Source organism: Notolepis coatsorum (genome assembly GCF_963971535.1).
Source record: "Notolepis coatsorum genome assembly, chromosome: 9".
NCBI classification, from domain to species: Eukaryota; Metazoa; Chordata; class Actinopteri; order Aulopiformes; family Paralepididae; genus Notolepis; species Notolepis coatsorum.
The window spans coordinates 78,295,401-78,314,419 of record NC_140173.1 but is presented as its reverse complement, the minus strand read 5'-3'; the positions used below and the strand labels follow the sequence as shown (position 1 = coordinate 78,314,419).

The 19,019-nt window shown below is 41.3% G+C and overlaps 1 protein-coding gene across 1 annotated transcript in view; it reads left to right on the top strand.

Moving 5' to 3' along the window:
- cfap46 (cilia and flagella associated protein 46) overlaps positions 1 to 19,019 on the top strand; it is a gene marked incomplete at both ends in the record, with an annotated part of 296,072 nt that overhangs the window by 235,809 nt on the left and 41,244 nt on the right. The window contains 3 exon segments of the mRNA XM_084321923.1: positions 14,388 to 14,467; positions 17,915 to 17,975; positions 18,832 to 18,864. Coding sequence (XP_084178049.1) covers positions 14,388 to 14,467; positions 17,915 to 17,975; positions 18,832 to 18,864 — 174 coding nt within the window.

Below are 19,019 nucleotides of genomic sequence, written 5' to 3'. Positions count from 1 at the left end.
TCAGAACTGAACTTCAATTCTCATATTAGCAAAGTGACGAAAACATCGTTCTTCCATCTCAGAAATATAGCAAAAGTACGACCATTTATTAATCAGAACGATGCTGAGAAGCTAATTCATGCATTCATATCTAGCCGGTTAGACTACTGTAATGCACTTTTCACAGGTCTACCTAAGAAAACCACAGAGAGACTTCAGCTAATCCAAAACTCTGCAGCCCGACTGCTAACTAGAACCAAAAGGAGAGAGCACATTAGTCCAGTCTTAGCTGCTTTACACTGGCTTCCTGTAACATTTAGAATTGACTTTAAGGTCCTTCTCCTTACATACAAAGCTCTAAATGGACAGGGACCTAGCTACATCGCCAACACTCTAATAAATTACACACCAGCAAGAACACTGCGATCATCAGCTGCTGGACTACTAGAGGCTCCCAGAAGCAGTCAAAAGAGGATCGGTAATGCAGCCTTTATCAACTATGCCCCAAAACTATGGAACAAACTACCCCAAAACATCAGGGAAGCCAACTCGCTAGACATCTTTAAAAGACAGCTTAAAACCTATCTCTTTGCTCAGGCATTTCACTGATAGATATCTGCTACCACATGGGCGGCTAGGTGGTGTAGTGGGCAAGGCACTCGCCACCAGTGTGGAGACGCTAGGATTCGCGTGTTCGAATCCAGCTCTCCACATTGTTTTTCAGTTTGGCTGGTCGTCCGCAGTAATACACATTGGCCGTATTACGGGGAGGGAAAACTGAAGGGTGGGGATCGAACGTTGTGAACAAGCGACTCCTACAAGTCGGTTGGTGCGCCTGCGCAGTAGAATCAGGAAGTGTCGGGGGCAGCGTGAGCCTCCCACGCGTTACTCCTCGACACTGAGAGATCGAGCTGCGCAGGTGAAAAGATGCGACTGCTGTTACCTCAAGTACCGGAGGGGACTTGTGCTATGTATGACTTAGTCCACATTGCAGCCGGCTTGTGGGAGGCAAGAAACAGCGTTCGTGACAGGGGAGGGTTGAATTGGATGATACGAAATTGGGATGGGAGAAAATATGGAAAAATGGGAGAAAAAGTTGATTAAAAAAAAAAGATATCTGCTACCACCTAGTGGCAAGAGGAAACATCAGGGATATCCTGACACAACTTGTATTTACCTGCACTATTCTTACCCTGCCTACTCTTGTACACTGCCTATCAAATTCATGTGTCGGTTATTGCACTTTTTACTTCTTACTGATGACTATTTTTAAACTGAATCATTTTAAACTATTTTTATTATTTGCTAGATCCAAATGTGAAACACTGTGATTATTTGTATTACTGAATAGAGAGCCTATTAGGATGCTAGATCCTAATGTGAAACACTGTGATTTGCCATACCTTGCTATGCTCGCTCATGCCTGTATTTTTTATGTCCGTTCTATTTTATAATTTTTTGACTATTTTTAAACTGAATCATTTTAAACTATTTTTACTATTTGTGTTACTGAAAACTGTAAGCGGAGAGCCTATTGGGATGCTAGATCCTAATGTGAAACACTGATTTGCCATACCTTGCTACCTGTCTATCTTTTTATGCTAGCTTATGCCTGTATTTTTTACTGTTGTGAAGCACTTTGAACTGCAACCCCTGTATGAAAAGTGCTATACAAATAAAGTTATTATTATTATTATAATCCACCGTGAAAACTTAAACAGAAACATAAGTCGCGTCAGGTCAACACAAACAATAATATACACGGTATGAAAACACCACGTCAGCAAAGCAAAATACAAACAAACATTAAATACCTTGTTGGCTGCATGCTACATAAAAAGGGGTCTTATTCTTCTGTTCTTGGTAACAGTCTTGATAGTGGTACACATAGTGGTACACTCTTAGAATTAGGAGAGCCTGTACAACTCATCTCCGATCATCCCTGCCGCTTGCTCGTAGGTGTCTTAATCAGTCCCAAAGGTAAAAACGCGACAGCAGCCTAACGGGACACCATATATGACCAGACGTCAAAATGAATATATTATAAAATGTAGCAAATTAAATAATAAAGAAAATAAGAAATGAAACATAAATACATTCTCAAATATTACACTTACAAACTGAAATAACATATAAATGATGAAACCATATAATGGCCACAGTTACAACAACCTTTTCAGAAGTATGTAAATCAAAAAGAAGCGTGTAAATCAAAAAGAAGCATGTAAATCAAAAAGATATATCTATATATATTATACAGAGTAGGCCTACATCTTAAACTACTGAAATATAAACACTTGTGACCCAAAAAATGAAATATTGATCCCAAAAAACGATTTACGCCGTTGTTGGCGTCCAACGCATGGCGGGCAATAACGACTTACGCCGTTTATGGCGCACAATGTGTTAATAAAGGGCAGATGATTTAAAGGGCGTTTTGTAGATACAGTACTGTATTTTGCCATCTGGACACATGCAATTCGGAAATATATATATAAAATATACAGGGCAGAAAATGCTGTGAATGAAATCTACTGTAAGTACAGTTACTTTTGTATAATGTCCATACCTCTATATTTTCACCGGATTGCGACTTGTGGTTTACACTGTTTGTTTTTGGATATGAAACAGTCAGCCAATTTAACAATGAAATGTAAATTGATATTTAAATGTAAATAGATGTAAATTAATAAGGCCATTTACTTCTTGCGCCAAAAATCTTATGGCTGATAATGGAGACGAGGAAGATGACTTTATGCAGCCCTAAATGTTTGTTACAACCAAATGAGATTCATATTCTGCCCACACAAACATCTTATGGCCTTGTTGTGAAGCCAGTCAGTTCATTGTCTATGGAGCAGCCCCATGATTTTACATTCTAGTGACGGCACAGATTGGAGGGTTCTCTCTCTGATTTCTAGCTTCGATAGAGATAGGTGCATGTTCACAAATACTGACTGAACTCTCCTGGGGTACAGGAATAACATTACGTGAATTCTTAAAATTTGCTATTTATTCAGAGAGGGGGGAGGAAGAAATAGGTAAGGTATTAAATAATATCGCAAATCTAAGCAAATTAATAAAGTGCAGATGATTCACAGGTGGTTTTGTAGATACAGTACTGAATTTTGCCATGCGGACACATGCAATCTGAAATATGAATATAGAATATAGAATATCAGACTTATAAATGACCTTATTATGGCCAAGTCATACATCTATGGATTGGGCCAAATCTCCTCTTTCCAATGGCAGAGTTGAATTTAGTACCACCAGGCACCCGTTACAGGGCAGAAAATACTGTCAATGAAATATACTGTAAGTACAGTTACTTTTCTATAATGTCCATACCTCTATATTTTCACCAGATTGCGACACGTTTTTTTTCTTGACGTTCACAGAAAGGTAAAAAAAAACAATATACATTGTATTTTATGGCAATAACGTTGAGGTTTGTTCGACCCGTGAGATATTAACACGGAAATAACGTCAGAGGTGATGTGAGCTGAGTAGTGTAGTTTTATGAAATTTCGACATCCATTGAAAGCCTTGGGTCTCCTCTTTCTTAGGACTACTAGAACGATTTCATGAGTACTTCTTCTCATGTCTAAATCGTCCGTGTTTCTCATTTATACAAAGTGCATAGGTCCCTCCCATAGGTGTGGTCATATAAAACAATGGGAAATCTATCAAGATACCCATAACATTTTATTAGACCTTGACTCAAGAAGTACACTAAGTCAATAGCTTTATTAATTTACAATTACATATATATTTACATTTAAATGTACATGTCATTGCTAAATCGGCAGACTGGTTCATATCCAAAAACAAACAGTGTAAACCTGGGCCTATTGCCTTCTATTCATAAGGCCTGCTAAGTTCCATATTGGGAAGTTTTAAGATGTACAGTACCATTTAAAATTGTCATGGCCATCACTGTAAATAATATCCCACAAAGACAAACAGCAGTCTGGTTATGAAATATTAGGCATATTACAAAATAATATCAATAAAGGGGAGACTCAAGAATATCACAAAGACAGTCAATAAAGATACAAAAAATATGTAAATCAATGAAGATCAATGTAAAGAAAAATCTATATGGAGGAAAACGAGAAAAATCTATCAATAATGTGAATAATTAGACAAATCGAATTGGAAGAGAGAAAGTGTCAATGACCCGCATCTCAGAGCTGCTATTTTCACTGTTAAATCATTCTACTTCATAGGAAGAGTTTGATCGGACAGTTGAATGAATGAATGAATGAAAACTTTATTTAACAGATTGCAGAATGGGTACAATACAGTACGGCTCAATACATACAATTGTTAAGGGGATGCAGACCTGAGAAAGACGTTTGTCTTGTTTCCATCAGGGTCCCCCATTTTCAATTCATATAGACATATATGACATACATGACATACAGATAGTCAGTACTGCTACATCTATACATTTATGACATACCAGATTTGCAAATACAGTACTGTTTGTGATACAGAAGGAGTCAAGAAAAGGGAGTATATACATTTGACGTAGAAACTGTACATTGGAGGAGGTTGGGTGGGGGGGGTTGGGTACATTGGGATATTGACAACCATACTGGGTAATTTACATTGGAGGTGGTTGGGGGGGGGGGGGGGGGGGGGCCGGGGGCACACTGTATAAACAAGTAACACTGTACATTGAGGGGGGGGGGAGGAGACACTGTACAAACAAACACAATTGTACATTGAACTATTGACAAAACCATACTAGGTAAATGACTGTACATTGGAGGGGGTTGGGTTAGGATATTTACAGGGGCCAGTGTTGAATTGCAGTCTCCCGTAGGTGTCCCTTGAGAGAGGTTTTGAAAGTGGGTAGTGATCCACATTCCTTTACAGCTTTGGGTAGGGCGTTCCACATTGATGTGGCATAATTGCGAAACGTGTTTAGTCCCTTATTTGAGCCGAATCTGGGTTTAACATGATTTGTGGAGCTCCCTCTGGTGTTGTGATCGTGGTATTCACTGACCTTTGGGAAGTATTTTGACATGTACATGGGTACCTTGGTCGTGTAGTGTATCTTGTAGACCAGGCCCATTGCAAGTTGTTGTACTCTGTCGTCTACTCTAAGCCATCCTAGGTTGTCAAAGTGGGCAGGGGTGAGGTGGGTTCTAGGAGTAAGGTCAAGCAGTAGTCTGACCAGTTTGTTTTGAGATGTTTGTAATTTTGTTTTTAGCGCCTTTGAGGTGCTTTGGTACCATGAGGTGCAAGCATAGTCGTAGTACCCCTGAATGAGTGCTCCTGCCAGAGTCTTCAGGGTGTTCTTGTTTACCAGAGAGGAGATCCGGTACAAGAATCGAGTTCGTTGGTTGACTTTTTTTATTACATTGGATGCCATTTTGTCACAGGAGAGATTAGCCTCTAGGATGGAACCCAGGTAGGTAATTTCATCTTTCCTTGTGACAATATTGTCACCCACTGTAACTGAGAAGCCGTCGGTCTTGCTGAGTTTGTTATTTGAACCGAAGAGAATGGACTCTGTTTTGCCCATGTGTAATGATAGTTTGTTATCAGCGAGCCATATGCAGATTCTGCCTAGTTCCGAGCTGAGGGTTTTTTCAACCTGTAACTTGTTCTTGTCAGAGACCAGCAGGGCTGAGTCGTCCGCAAACAGGAACAAGTTGCAGTCACAAGCTGACGACATGTCATTTGCATAAATTAGGAACAGTAGCGGTCCTAGTATGCTTCCTTGTGGAACACCACAGCTCACTGTGAGGGGGGGGGATAGGGTACCGTTTACCTCCACCATCTGTTCCCTCCCCTCAAGGTAGGATTGCATCCAGCTCACTGATAGACTATCAAAACCAATTGCTTTTAGCTTGTCAATCAGAATGGAGTGATTGACCGTGTCAAAGGCCTTTTGTAGGTCCAGCATGACCATGCCGCAGTATTTGCCTGCGTCCACCTCTTGTTTGATGTGGTCATTCAAATAGAGAAGGCATGTGTCAGTGGAGTGGGATGTTCTGAAGCCAGATTGGAATTCGTAGATTAGATTTTTTTCCGCTAGGCACTTTTCGACCTGTTCGTAGACTATTTTTTCCATGACTTTCGAGATGGAGGTGAGAATAGAAACAGGGCGGTAGTTGCCTGGGTCTAATTTGCTGCCCTTTTTGTGCAGAGGGGTACAGTTCTCATTCAGTCCACAAGGGTCCCTTGTGGTTTACACTGCGTTTGTTTTTGGATATGAACCAGTCAGCCAATTTAGCAATGAAATGTAAATAGATGTAAATTAATAAGGCCATTGACTTCTTGAGCCAAGGTCTAACAAAATCTTATGGGTATCATGATAGATATCCCAATGGCTTTCTATGACCACACCTATGGGACCTACTGTATGCACTTTGTATAAATGAGAAACACCTGAACCTGCTTCCTTTTCATTCAAACTTACCTCACTATGAGGGGTCGAAACATTGTAGACGTTTAATGCAATAAAATAAGAAAAACATTGGGAGCTGATAAGTGTCCTTGTGAATTACATGAATCAACTCAGCACCTGGAAAAGAGATGTGTATATGCCTACTCTGACTATGTGAAACATATCCTGCAAGTTATGATTGGACAAACAATTTTTTATGTACTGTATAGTATGATTTGTGTTATGCCACACAGATGTTTTTTTTATTGTATTATAGGAGCCCCTATTGGTAAATGTTTAAAGGTTTTTGGGGACATGTTTCAACAGCTTAATTCAAAATATACACCAAGTTTAGTGATGTTTTGGACAATTGGTAATTGATTTATGGCCAGATTTGTACCAGGGCCATGCATGTGCTTGGAACTGGTGGTGCCCCCTATTGGGTGATTTCAAAATAGTTGGGTACAATACAGTACAGCTCAATACACACAATTGTTAAGGGGATGCAGACCAGAGAAAGACTTTCGTCTTGTTTACATCAGGGTCCCCCATTTTCAATTCATAGTGAGAGAAATATGCAAAGTTTCAATCTGTTGCAGTGTTAGCACTTGGGTGGCTAGCGGCTAGCAGTGTTAGCACTCGGATGGCTAGCAAAGCCAATTAGCCAGTTAGCTCCCACTAGCAATCCTAGCACTAGTAGAATACGGCGATTCCACTCAGAAAAACAGTCAACATTAGCGTTTGCACTTTCCTTGAGTTGACTGTGTCCTCCTGATGTACCACGTTGTGTGTATCCCTCCGTCTCGGTCTCACCTTGACGTTGAATCGATATCCCGCGCGGGCACTTCTCTATGCGTTCCATCCGTCCGTCGTTTGACGTGCATGTCCGGTATAACGTTGAACGTAGACAGTAGACAGTACTGCTACATCTATACATTTATGACATACCAGATTTGCAAATACAGTACTGTTTGTGATACAAAAAGAGTCCAGAAAAGGGAGTATATACATTTGACGTAAAAACTGTACGGTCAGGTACTTATGTGGACATATCCTGCATGTTTTGGAGGTTGTTGACTTTGTTTTACATATGTGCTGAGCCACGCCCTTTTGAAGTTCATGGGTCAATATCTTTGATACGCTTGTTCCAGTAATGATCCACAGAAATTCTGGTAGCAATCGGACCTAGATGTAAAGAATTTGTTTAAAAAATAATTCAAAATGGTGGAAAATCCAATATAGCAGACTTTATGGGTCCTTGAGGCAAATTTGTAGAGTGAGGATAGATGGATGTCTGTGCCAACTTTGATGCACATTGTTACTCAGCTGAAAGAGTTGTACCCTTCCTGCTGACTTGTCATACAGAACTTGTACTGTAAGTCGCTTTGAATTATATTATAGCTTTGAATTTAATTATAGCGCCCCCATCAGGTCGATTGGGGTAATATCCCAGGAGACATGTTCCTGGCCTGCTGTCAGCCTACAGCATAGGTGTCAAACTCATGGCCCGCGGGCCAAATGTGGCCCGCCACGTCATTTGATGTGGCCCCCCAAGAGCTCTGGTAATTTTTTTTTTTTTTTTTTTATAAACATTCATCTTGGGTTAAAAAATAGCGGCGTTAAAATAATTGTGGGTTAATGCGTTAATAAAGCTTTAACTTTGACAGCCTTAGTTATTACACATTCTTACACATACATGTATGTTGAACATCTGAGGTATTGATGAAGTAACAAAGGAAAAAAGCCAAAAGCACTTACTCCTCAGACATTCTTTGACAATTTTACAGCCCAAAATACAAAAAAGATCCAGGCGGAATAGGTAACAAAGGGTTGAAGAAATATTGTCTGAACTGTCAGATGCAAACTGGCTGTGTGACATAACCGAGCATCTCGCTCAATTGAATAAGAAGCTGTAGGGACGCAAACAAGTCCCACCCAAAACTTGACCAATATAGTTGTGAACTGAGACAACCCTTATTTTGTTATTTTTGAGTACAGTTACAGTTGTGTGTTCATGCAGACGCATAATAGCAATTTCATTACGAATTGAAAATGGTGGACCCTGATGGAAACAAGTCGAAAGTCTTTCTCTGGTCTGCATCCCCTTAACAATTGTGTGTATTGAGCTGTACTGTACTGTACCCATTCTGCAATCTGTTAATTAAAGTTAATTAAACTATCTTCCATTAGTTGGATGTATGGCCTCTGCAAGGTTGTGTGCAGCCATTTGTTTTTGTAACATCTGCTACATCTGTCCCACGTGTTCTTTGCAGCTCAGTTGTTAGTTCTGCCCCTCTTGACTGTGACAAAAAGGTTTTGAACAAACTTAATGTCATAGCTTGTATTTGATGATCTTCTTCTTTGTTATTTACTTGAATGGTTTGATCATTGATTAATGGAGTAATATGGGGTTCTGATAAACTAAAATTATTTGTTAAAATAACATAAGCTAACATATATTTTTACATCTATGCAAATGCATATGCAATATGTATAACTTGAATAAGTAATAAATACAGAAACAACATGTTTAACAATATGTAAATGAGTAGCTACATTTATTTTACATTACATTAACATTTATACGGTCTTTGGCCCTTTGAGGGCAACCATAATGCTGATGTGGCCCTCTGTGAAAATGAGTTTGACACCCCTGGCCTACAGTATGTGGCAGGTTTCATCCACCACAGCCTTTTAGTTGGTGGGCTATGCTGAACACACACACACACACACGCGCACGCACGCACGCACGCACGCACGCACGCACACACACACACACACACACACACACACACACACACACACACACACACGTTAAATATATTATTATTATGTGCGCCCTTGCTCATTTGTGTTCTACAGAGGGCGATGTAGTAAATCCAGTATGTGACGTCACTGACGTTTCCTTTCCATTCCTGTTCCGGTCTATTATTTGTCAATGATTGGTGTTGATATATATAGCGGCACTACGACCGCATCTCGCCCCGCCTGAGAAATAAATATGCCAGAGGCTAAAGATGATCAATGAGTCCATTGAGTTCTATTCAATCGCCACCGCAACGCACTCCGTTTAACAGGTTATGGGCCCAGCACGCCACCGCAACGCACTCCGTTTAACAGGTTATGGGCCCAGGAATGCCAGTCTAGAGCGACAAGGTGAATAGAATAATATACTAACTAAACCGGGAATGAAGACGTACCGGGAGATTTCCGTGAACAGTGAAGACACGTCACGGAGTTTCTACAAGCCGCAACCGAACGTTTGTATAGTAAACTCTGAAGAAACGTGAAAATGGCTGTAGCAGGAACAATACACCAGCAGATTATATTCGATGGAAAAGAAGATAGATATGATCTGTGGGAGACGAGATTCCTTAGCCGTTTACACATTCTGAAGCTAAAAGACACGATTTTGCGAGCGCCCATTGATGAAGCTGCATTAGCTGCAGACGCAGCGAGGAATGCAGACTGTTACACCCAATTGGTGAATGCGCTAGAGTGTGGCCAACCTTTTTTGAACCAAGATCTACTTTTTTATTTACCACCTAGCCCGAGAGCTACCAGCCAAAATTGTATATTGTAAGCCGTCATTTGAGGCTTTATAAAAGCAGCATAATGAACACAAATCTGTCAGTGCCGAGTCCGACCTCATCTTAAATAACAAACAGCATTGCTTGTTGTAGTTAACAAGGAGAGGAAGAGTTGATTTAGCAAAAAAAAAAAAAAAATTTTTTTTTTTTTTTTAATAATCAAATTTTATTAATCAAGATCTACTTGAAATCAGCCTGCGATCTACCTGTCGATCGCGATCGACTGGTTGGGCACCACTGCGCTAGACGATAAGAGCCTTTCATTGATAAGACATGATGCGGCCGATGATGGGAGGAAAGCCCTGCAATTATTGAGGGAGCATTATTCGGGAAAAAGCAAGCCCAGGATTCTAAACCTGTACACATCATTGACCACCATACAAATGGAAGACAATGAGACTGTGACTGATTACATGATAAGGGCTGAAAATATAATTTCAGCTCTTCGTGATGCAGGAGAGAACATGAGTGATGGGCTGCTTGTAGCCACTATTCTGAATGGATTACCAGACTCATTTAGGCCACTAGCTGTCCATGTAACACAGAATGAGGACAATGTTACATTCAAAGACTTCAAGAGAAGACTGAGAGTCTATGAAGAGTCTGAGAAAATGAGGACAACTGGCACTGCATATACGGACAGTGTGATGAAGACTAGCACAAGGCAAAGCAAACAAGGCACCAAGACATATAGGAAGGATGAGGAAGCCTCTTTGACATGTTACAGGTGTGGAGAAAGAGGACACCCCCGAAACAGGTGCACCCGATAAGTGTGGTGCAGTCACTGCAAGAGCAACACACACACAGAGTCCCTGTGCAGGAAAAAGGGAAAAGAAGGAGCAAGAAAGGTCGCAGAGGTGGACACCGACGACGACGATCAATGCTTCATGGCCAAGCATGCAAACAACGAGAGGCCGCCAGCCAACGTAAAGAAAAAGGGGATCATGGTGGACGCCGGAGCGACATCCCACATCGTGAATGATATTGCCAAGTTCAAGAGCTTTGACAACACATTCCAGCCTGACACCCACTCAATGGAGCTGGCAGATGGGACCAAGTGCAGCGGGTTGGCACAACGCAGAGGAACGGCGCTGATCTACCTACTAGACAACGAGGGACGGCAACAAAGAGCACAGCTACAGGATGCACTGTATATGCCGACGTATCCAAATGACATCTTCTCAGTGGCAAGAGCAACCAATGCAGGAGCAACGGTGACTTTCAAAAAGGGGGACAGCCACATGATCGCCAAGAAGGGCAACAGGTTTGACCTCCATGAAAGTGGTAATCTGTTTTATTTGCCAACTGTTCAGAAAAAAATTGATACATGCAATATATGTCATGACATGCAAACTTGGCATGAAATATTGGGTCATTGCAATTATGAGGATGTACAAAAGTTACTGGGTGTGGTAAAAGGTATGGAGATAAGAGGCAGTGCAGTCAGGCCAGCACAGCTGTGTGAAATATGTACAAAAGGTAAATTCACCCAGACAAGGAATAGGGAGCCACACAGAAAATGCAGAAAAATGTGGAGACCCGAGGATGTATAGAGAGGCAGTGGGAAGTTTGATCTATTTGGCTACATGCACTAGACCAGATTTTAGTTTTGTAGTCAGTAAACTTTCCCAGCATCTTTCTGAACCAAGTGAAGAGCATTGGAACACTGTAAAACATGTGTTCAGGTATCTTAAGGGTACAACAGACCGTGGCTTATGTTTTAAAAAGAATGATACAGGTGAACTAGGCCTAATAGTCCACAGTGATGCTGACTGGGCATCAGACGTTGTAGACAGATGTAGTACCACAGGGTACTGTGCCAGTCTAAGTGAGAGAAGCTCTCTCATTTCATGGAAGAGTAGAAGACAACCAACAGTTGCACTTTCTACCTGCGAGGCAGAATACATGGCCTTAGCATCAGCCATACAGGAGTGTATGTATCTGCAACAGCTACTCAAGGGTATTGATGGATGTCAGTATGCACAAACCAAGGTTTATGATGATAACCAAGGAGCTATTGCACTAGCCAGGAATCCTGTAAACAGGCAAAGATGTAAACATATTGATATAAAATATCACTTCATAAGAGAAACTGAATAGTGGGAGGATATGTTTGGAATATTGTCCTACTGACAACATGATTGCTGATGTGATGACAAAACCAGCCACTAAGCTACAACTGAAGAAGTTTGCTCAGTATTTGTTTGGCACTTAGTTGTGAAAGAAAAGCATGGATGTGCCAATATGTTTTATTTTTTTGTTGTTGTTTATTTTGTATTGAAGGCCAAAGAGGGAGAATATATATATATATATTTTTTGTTTTGTACCACAATAAGCTAAGTTCGAGTGGGGGTGTTAAATATATTATTATTATTATGTGCGCCCTTGCTCATTTGTGTTCTACAGAGGGCGATGTAGTAAATCCAGTATGTGACGTCACTGACGTTTCCTTTCCATTCCTGTTCCGGTCTATTATTTGTCAATAATTGGTGTTGATATATATAGCGGCACTACGACCGCATCTCGCCCCGCCTGAGAAATAAATATGCCAGAGGCTAAAGATGATCAATGAGTCCATTGAGTTCTATTCAATCGCCACCACAACGCACTCCGTTTAACAACACACACACACACACACACACACACACACACACACACACACACACACACACACACACACACACACACACACACACACACTGGCCAGACTGAAAATATAATACTAAATAAAATAAAGTACAGTGTGACTTGTTTTTGATAGCCCTATCATCTTTGTCAAATGCCAGCGAGAGCAGCACCTTGTGACAACTTGGTCTAAGACAGATTGCCTTAGATAGAAAAACAGGCCTTTACATGTCTAAAGAGTTAGACCTACATTGTAAAGATAATGGAGATGAGGAAGATGACTTTATGAGGCCCTAAATGTTTGTTACAACCAAATTACAACCAAATGAGATTCATATTCTACCCACACACATATTATGGCCTTGTTGTGAAGCCAGTCGGTCCATTGTCTACGGAGCAGCCCCAGATTTTACATTCTAGTGACTGCACAGATTGGAGGGTTCTCTCTCTGATTTCTAGCTTCGATAGAGATAGGTGCATGTTCACAAATACTGACTGAACTGTCCTGGGGTACAGGAAGAACATTACGTGGATTATTGAAATGAGCTATTTATTCAGAGAGGCGGGGAGGAAGAAATAGGTAAGGTATTAAATATATAATAGGTAAGGTATTAAATAATACCGTCCACAGTGGTTCTATTGATCTAACAAACGATTAATTGATTGATCAATCGATAACTACTACCAGAGCTGGTAATAAACGGCTCTGATTACTAGCCTACTAAATCGTTTACATGAATCTTTGTGACTCCTGGTGGCAGAAAGGAGAACACTCTTCATTTTGAATTTAATTTAATAAAAATCTTCAGGATATGTCGTTAAGTGAAGCAGCAATGTGGCGAACGTGCTGCCAATTGACCCATCTCCAACCCACCCTCTTTTCTTGATCCTCCAACACAACTGTTTCCCTCTGAAGTTTAGTTCTGTGCATTTAGTGGCTACATACTGTAGAGGGCATGATGCAGCAGTCACAGGGGAGAACTTGTACGACAGTTCTCCCATTCACTACTAAATGTCATTTTCAAATATCCTGGAGGTAAAGTTCATGGAGGGGATGGTATTAGAAATAAATTTAATTTATTTCCTTCACCCAGTCAAAATGCTGTGTAATTGAGTCCCACAGACGGATGCTGGTGTATTAATTTCCCCAGGCACCTGTGAATCGTGTGTTGCTCTGAACACCTTCCCTGTAGACACACGCAACTTCAAATGTTCATGGTTCCCCTTGTAAAGGGGAAAAAAACGTTTGGGGAAAATCTCATATGAATGTGGCCAGTTGTACAGTATATACAAACTTATTGATTTTGTATATGCCATATGTTTTTCTATGCCTTGCGCTATCGATTTAATGTTCTATGATCTATAAACTACCATGAAATAATTCAGCATTTAATCCAACTGTATTATTCACGTCATACTGTACATAATTTATTTTCAGCCCATACAAGAAAGGATGTAGGAAGATGAACCCATTTTCTTATAAATATTTTCCATGTGGTAACTATTGATAAGAGTTGTCATGTTCATCATGTAGGCCAGAGTAATAATCTCTTCTAATAAAACAAGGAATCATACACAAGGTGAGCACTGTGAGGTGTACTGAGGTCAGTAAGTTCGGCTCACAGTTCTCCCACAGTAAATGTCATTGTCAAATATCCCGGAGGTAAAGTTCATGGAGGGGATGGTATTAGAAATGGATTTTCCCCCCTCCACCCAGTTAAAATGTTGTGTAATTGAGTCCCTCAGACGAATGCCGGTGTATTAATTCTGCATCCTGTTTGTGGCAGTTGAAAGTGACAACAAAAAAGAGACCAAAGGTGCCAAGGCAGCCAAGGGGAGAGCAGATCAAAGCAGAGCCATCAAAGTGGTGAGTTCAGTAAATTAATCTGGGTCTGCCAGATACAGATCGCAATATTGCTTTTACCTGCCGTCAGCACAGGCAATTATTTAAGCGCCCCCCCTGCTCTTTTAAGTGTGGCTTCTCAATCAATTACATAATGTGTTTGTGTAAAGCTCCTATTCCTGGTTTCTGAGAATTCACCCTCTTGTCATGAGCCGTCGCTTCTCTGTCCTCCGCCCAGAGCCTTCCTCACTCGTCCTTCTTCCTCCTTCCCCCTTTTAAACCCTTCCTCACTCGCCCTCTTCCGCCTTCCCTCCTTTAAACCCATCCTCACTCGTCCTTCTACCTCCTTCCCTCCTTTAAACCCTTCCTCACATCCTCCCTTCTCACGCTGGTGTTCGCGGTTGTGAGACGTATTGTAGACATTGGACCTCATTCTTGAACATGTTTGTAAGTATCTTTGTAACTATCTTTGTAAAAATAAAGTTACGAAAATCCTCCGGATTGCTGAACGAGTGAAGCGGTCTTCGTAGGTGGCCAAAATCATTGCAGCTGGGTTCCCATGAATGAAAAACGTCAGTCATTATTACACCTTCATTTGCATACAGAAACGCCCCACCAGCTCCTTATAAGGAGCGGCTTGCGTCTGCTCCGTGCTGACCATTATGGGGGAAATATTCAACAGATAGCGCGAAAGCTATTTGTGACTGATCAAGATTAGATTAGATTAGGGTGTTTAGCTGGAGTTGAGGATGTAGAAAAAATTCTTTTTGGAGACTGGAACACGGATATGCAACGAAAAGATGCACCCGTCTTCAAGTCCTTCGGTAGGTTTTGTGATCTGCACGGCCTCAGCCAGCTAATCACCCAACCCACACGAGTATATGAATCAACACAGACTACCATTGATCTCATTCTAACCTCTGACAAGTCCAGGATCTCCAATAAAGGGGTTATAGCATGCGGGTTAAGCGATCATTATATAATATTCTGTACCCGCGAAAAGCTAAAACAAAAGGCCGGCTGTCACAAAACAGTCACATCTAGAGACCTCAAAACCTACTCTAGCGAGGCCTTTAACCTAAAACTGGAGAGCCTGGACTGGTCAGAAGAGCTCAGTGGTACACTAGTTGAAGAAGCATGGCTTGGTTTCAAAACCAAATTCTCAACAATACTAAACGACATTTACCCCACCAGGGTAAAAAATCGCGCTGAGCCATGGATGCACTCCGAAATATTGACCAATATGAAAGCCAGAGACAAAAAATGCTCTGAGTTTCGTAAAAAGTCAGTCAAAGCTTACCAAAAGCTCGAGCAATGAACTCCAAGCCCACGTGACTGAACTCAAACTGCAAAGAAACAGACTAAGAAATGACGTAAACTCCATGATTAAAACTGCAAAAAAGAATTTTATCAATGACAAAACTGAGGAAAACAAAAATAAACCCTGTGAACTTTGGAAATTACTCAATAATCAACTACTGTAGGCTGCAGTAAAAAACTTAAAACCAGATTTTCAAACATAAACATAAAGACAGATAACACTCATCACAGACAAGCTGGATGTGGCCAATTACTTAAAAATTTTCTTCACAAACATAGCCACAACACTGGTAAATAAACGACCCTCACACCGGCTATGGAAACAAATCATAAATAGACTACTGTAAATAAAAGAGCCTAGGATAGGCTATAGCAGGGGTTCCCAACCTTTATTCCCCAGAGCCCCACGATTCCTTGGAGACATATGAATATGATATGATATAAAGGTATACTGGTCCGTCAGCGAGGAGATAGCCCACAGCGGATAGCCATTAAATGCCATTTGAGAATATAGGCTATTAAGGCAAAACGACGGCCTATAGCCTATACATTATTATTTAATGTTTTCATAAGCGTAAAGATACAAGGACAAGTTATATTAACGATCAAGTTAGTTTACTGTATGCAGGCGCGGGGCTCCGTGTGACATGTCTGTGCCATGCTGCGTTATGCGCAAATTACTGTTGCATAATGTAGGCTATGGATATATAATTTATATAGGCTATACCTTATACCGACATCAAAATAGATTGTATGCCTCTACAAATCATATTAAACCATGCAGGTAGAAAATTTACGGAAAATCCATCGCGATTTGGAATCAAATTGACGGAGAACTTTAATCCCTGGGTAATCGAACTTTAAAAGAACGAAACGAAAAAGGGCATTCATAATCCAGCATGGTTATTATTAATGACACCAATGCCAAACAGTGGTTAACGGTCTTTATTAGTGTTTGCGCTGCCCAGGCAGCAATGGTCTTTAGGAAGTTAATAGATATCATATCCGACTGTTTCCGACATCACCGTGTACACGTCTGTCAGCCTGTCGCGTATTTCTCCCACGCGTTCGCTCGGTTTAGTCCACTTTTCCACATTTCATGGGGGTGTTTCATTACCGTATATGGTTAATTACGGGCGGTTCTATATGTAAATACTTAAAATTGAGCACGAGCTCGGAGCGTAGAACAAGTGGAAGGTGTGCGTACGACCTGTGTACCCATGTGTGATACATTTTTCTGTGCGTGGAGACATTCTAAATTCTGTGCTTAAGAACGAAAATAGAACACTTTCTAACCATTGTTGATAAATGAGGGCCCTGGGTTCCATCCTAGAGGCAAATCTTTCCTGTGACAAAATGGCATCCAATGTAATCAAAAAAGTCAACCAACAAACTAGATTATTGTACCGGATCTCCTCTCTGGTAAACAAGAATACCCTGAAGACGGCAGGAGCACTCATTCAAGGGTACTACGACTATGCTTGCACCTCATGGTACCAAAGCACCTCAAAGGCGCTAAAAACAAGATTACAAACATCACAAAACAAACTGGTCAGACTACTGCTTGACCTTACTCGTAGAACCCACCTCACCCCTGCCCACTTTGACAACCTAGGATGGCTTAGAGTAGACGACAGAGTACAGCAACTTGCAATGGGCCTGGTCTACAAGATACACTACACCACTAAGGTACCCATGTACATGTCAAAATACTTCCCAAAGGTCAGTGATTATCACGACCACAACACCAGAGGGAGCTCCACAAATCATGTTAAACCCAGATTCGGCTCAAACAAGGGACTAAACATGTTTCGCAATTATGCCACATCAATGTGGAACACCCTACCCACAGCTGTAAAGGAATGTGAATCACTACCCACTTTCAAAACCACTCTCAAAGAGCACCTACGGGAGACTGCAATTCGAAATTGGCCCCTGTAAATGTCCAAACCCAACCCCCTCCAACGTACAGTTGCCCCCTCCCACCGCGCCCGTAAATCGAGTTACAATGAAATGTCTTGGTAAGTCCGTTCGAGAATGAGGTCCATTCTTCGCATGCCTGTTATTTACATGTCTGTCTGTGTCTGTACATGTGAAAGAACTGTCTTAAGCTTTAATGCTGTAATTTAAGGGATATGGTTTTCCCCCCAGGCACCTGTGAATCGTGTCTTGGCTCCCAACACTTTCCCCGTGGACACATGCAACTTCAAATGTATCCTTTTTTTTATGGTTCCCCTTTTTCAATTTTGTATATGTCATCTGTTTTCTATGCCTTACGCTATAGATTTGATTCATTTTCTTGATGTATGATCTATAGACTACCATGAAAGAATTCAGCATTTAATCAAACCGTATTATTCATGTCATACATCATTTGTTTTTAACCCCTACAAGAAAGGATGTGAGAGGGGGTGGTCGGGTGGTCGAGATTGCGCTCATCACCAATGCAAGAGGCTGCGGTCTCGACTCCCGGAGTCAGCATTGCCCTGCGGCTTGGGCCGGTCGTCATACTAACTCGTTTGGCTGAGTTAGGGGGAGGGAAGTCGTGGGTGGTAATCTGGCATTGTGGACAGCGACGCCTACAGGTCAGGTCTGGGCGCCTGCTCAGCGAAAGGCAGGAAATGGTGAAGGCAGCGTGACCTCCCACGCGTTACGCTTCACCAATGAGAGTCCTCGCTGCCAGGTGAAAAGAGAGCCACTGGCTGTCTCCACATGTGTCGGAGGAAGCGTGTGGTGGACTTCAGGGTTCCCTTGTACCGACCAGTAGGAGGAACATGCGCACAACAACCAGGTAGGGCAGGGGGGAATTGGCATAACGACTAAAATTGGGATGGAGAGAAAAATAGAAAAATCAGACGGAGAAAAAGAGGATAAAAAAAAAAAAAAAAAAGGATGTGAGAAGATGAACCAATGTTCTTGTAAAACCATGTGGTAACTATTGAGAAGAGCTGTGTCATGTTCCTCATGTAGGCCGGAGTAATACTCATGTCATTGACATTCAGGAATGACCATTTCCAGCGCAACAGGTGTGTTATTCAGATAATTATTATCCTTAAACTCCTCCTAAGATATCGTGGACCCTTACAATGAAGGACATTTTGGTAAGTGAATGCAATCAACACGCTATTGTACATTCCCTACAGCACTCAGAGCACCGAACGCTAGAAGTTGAACATATTTCAACTCTTCACAATAGAACGATGTGCTTCCGACTTAGCTTTTCAATAGTCTGGCAACAGCAGCCCCAACTGGTGCT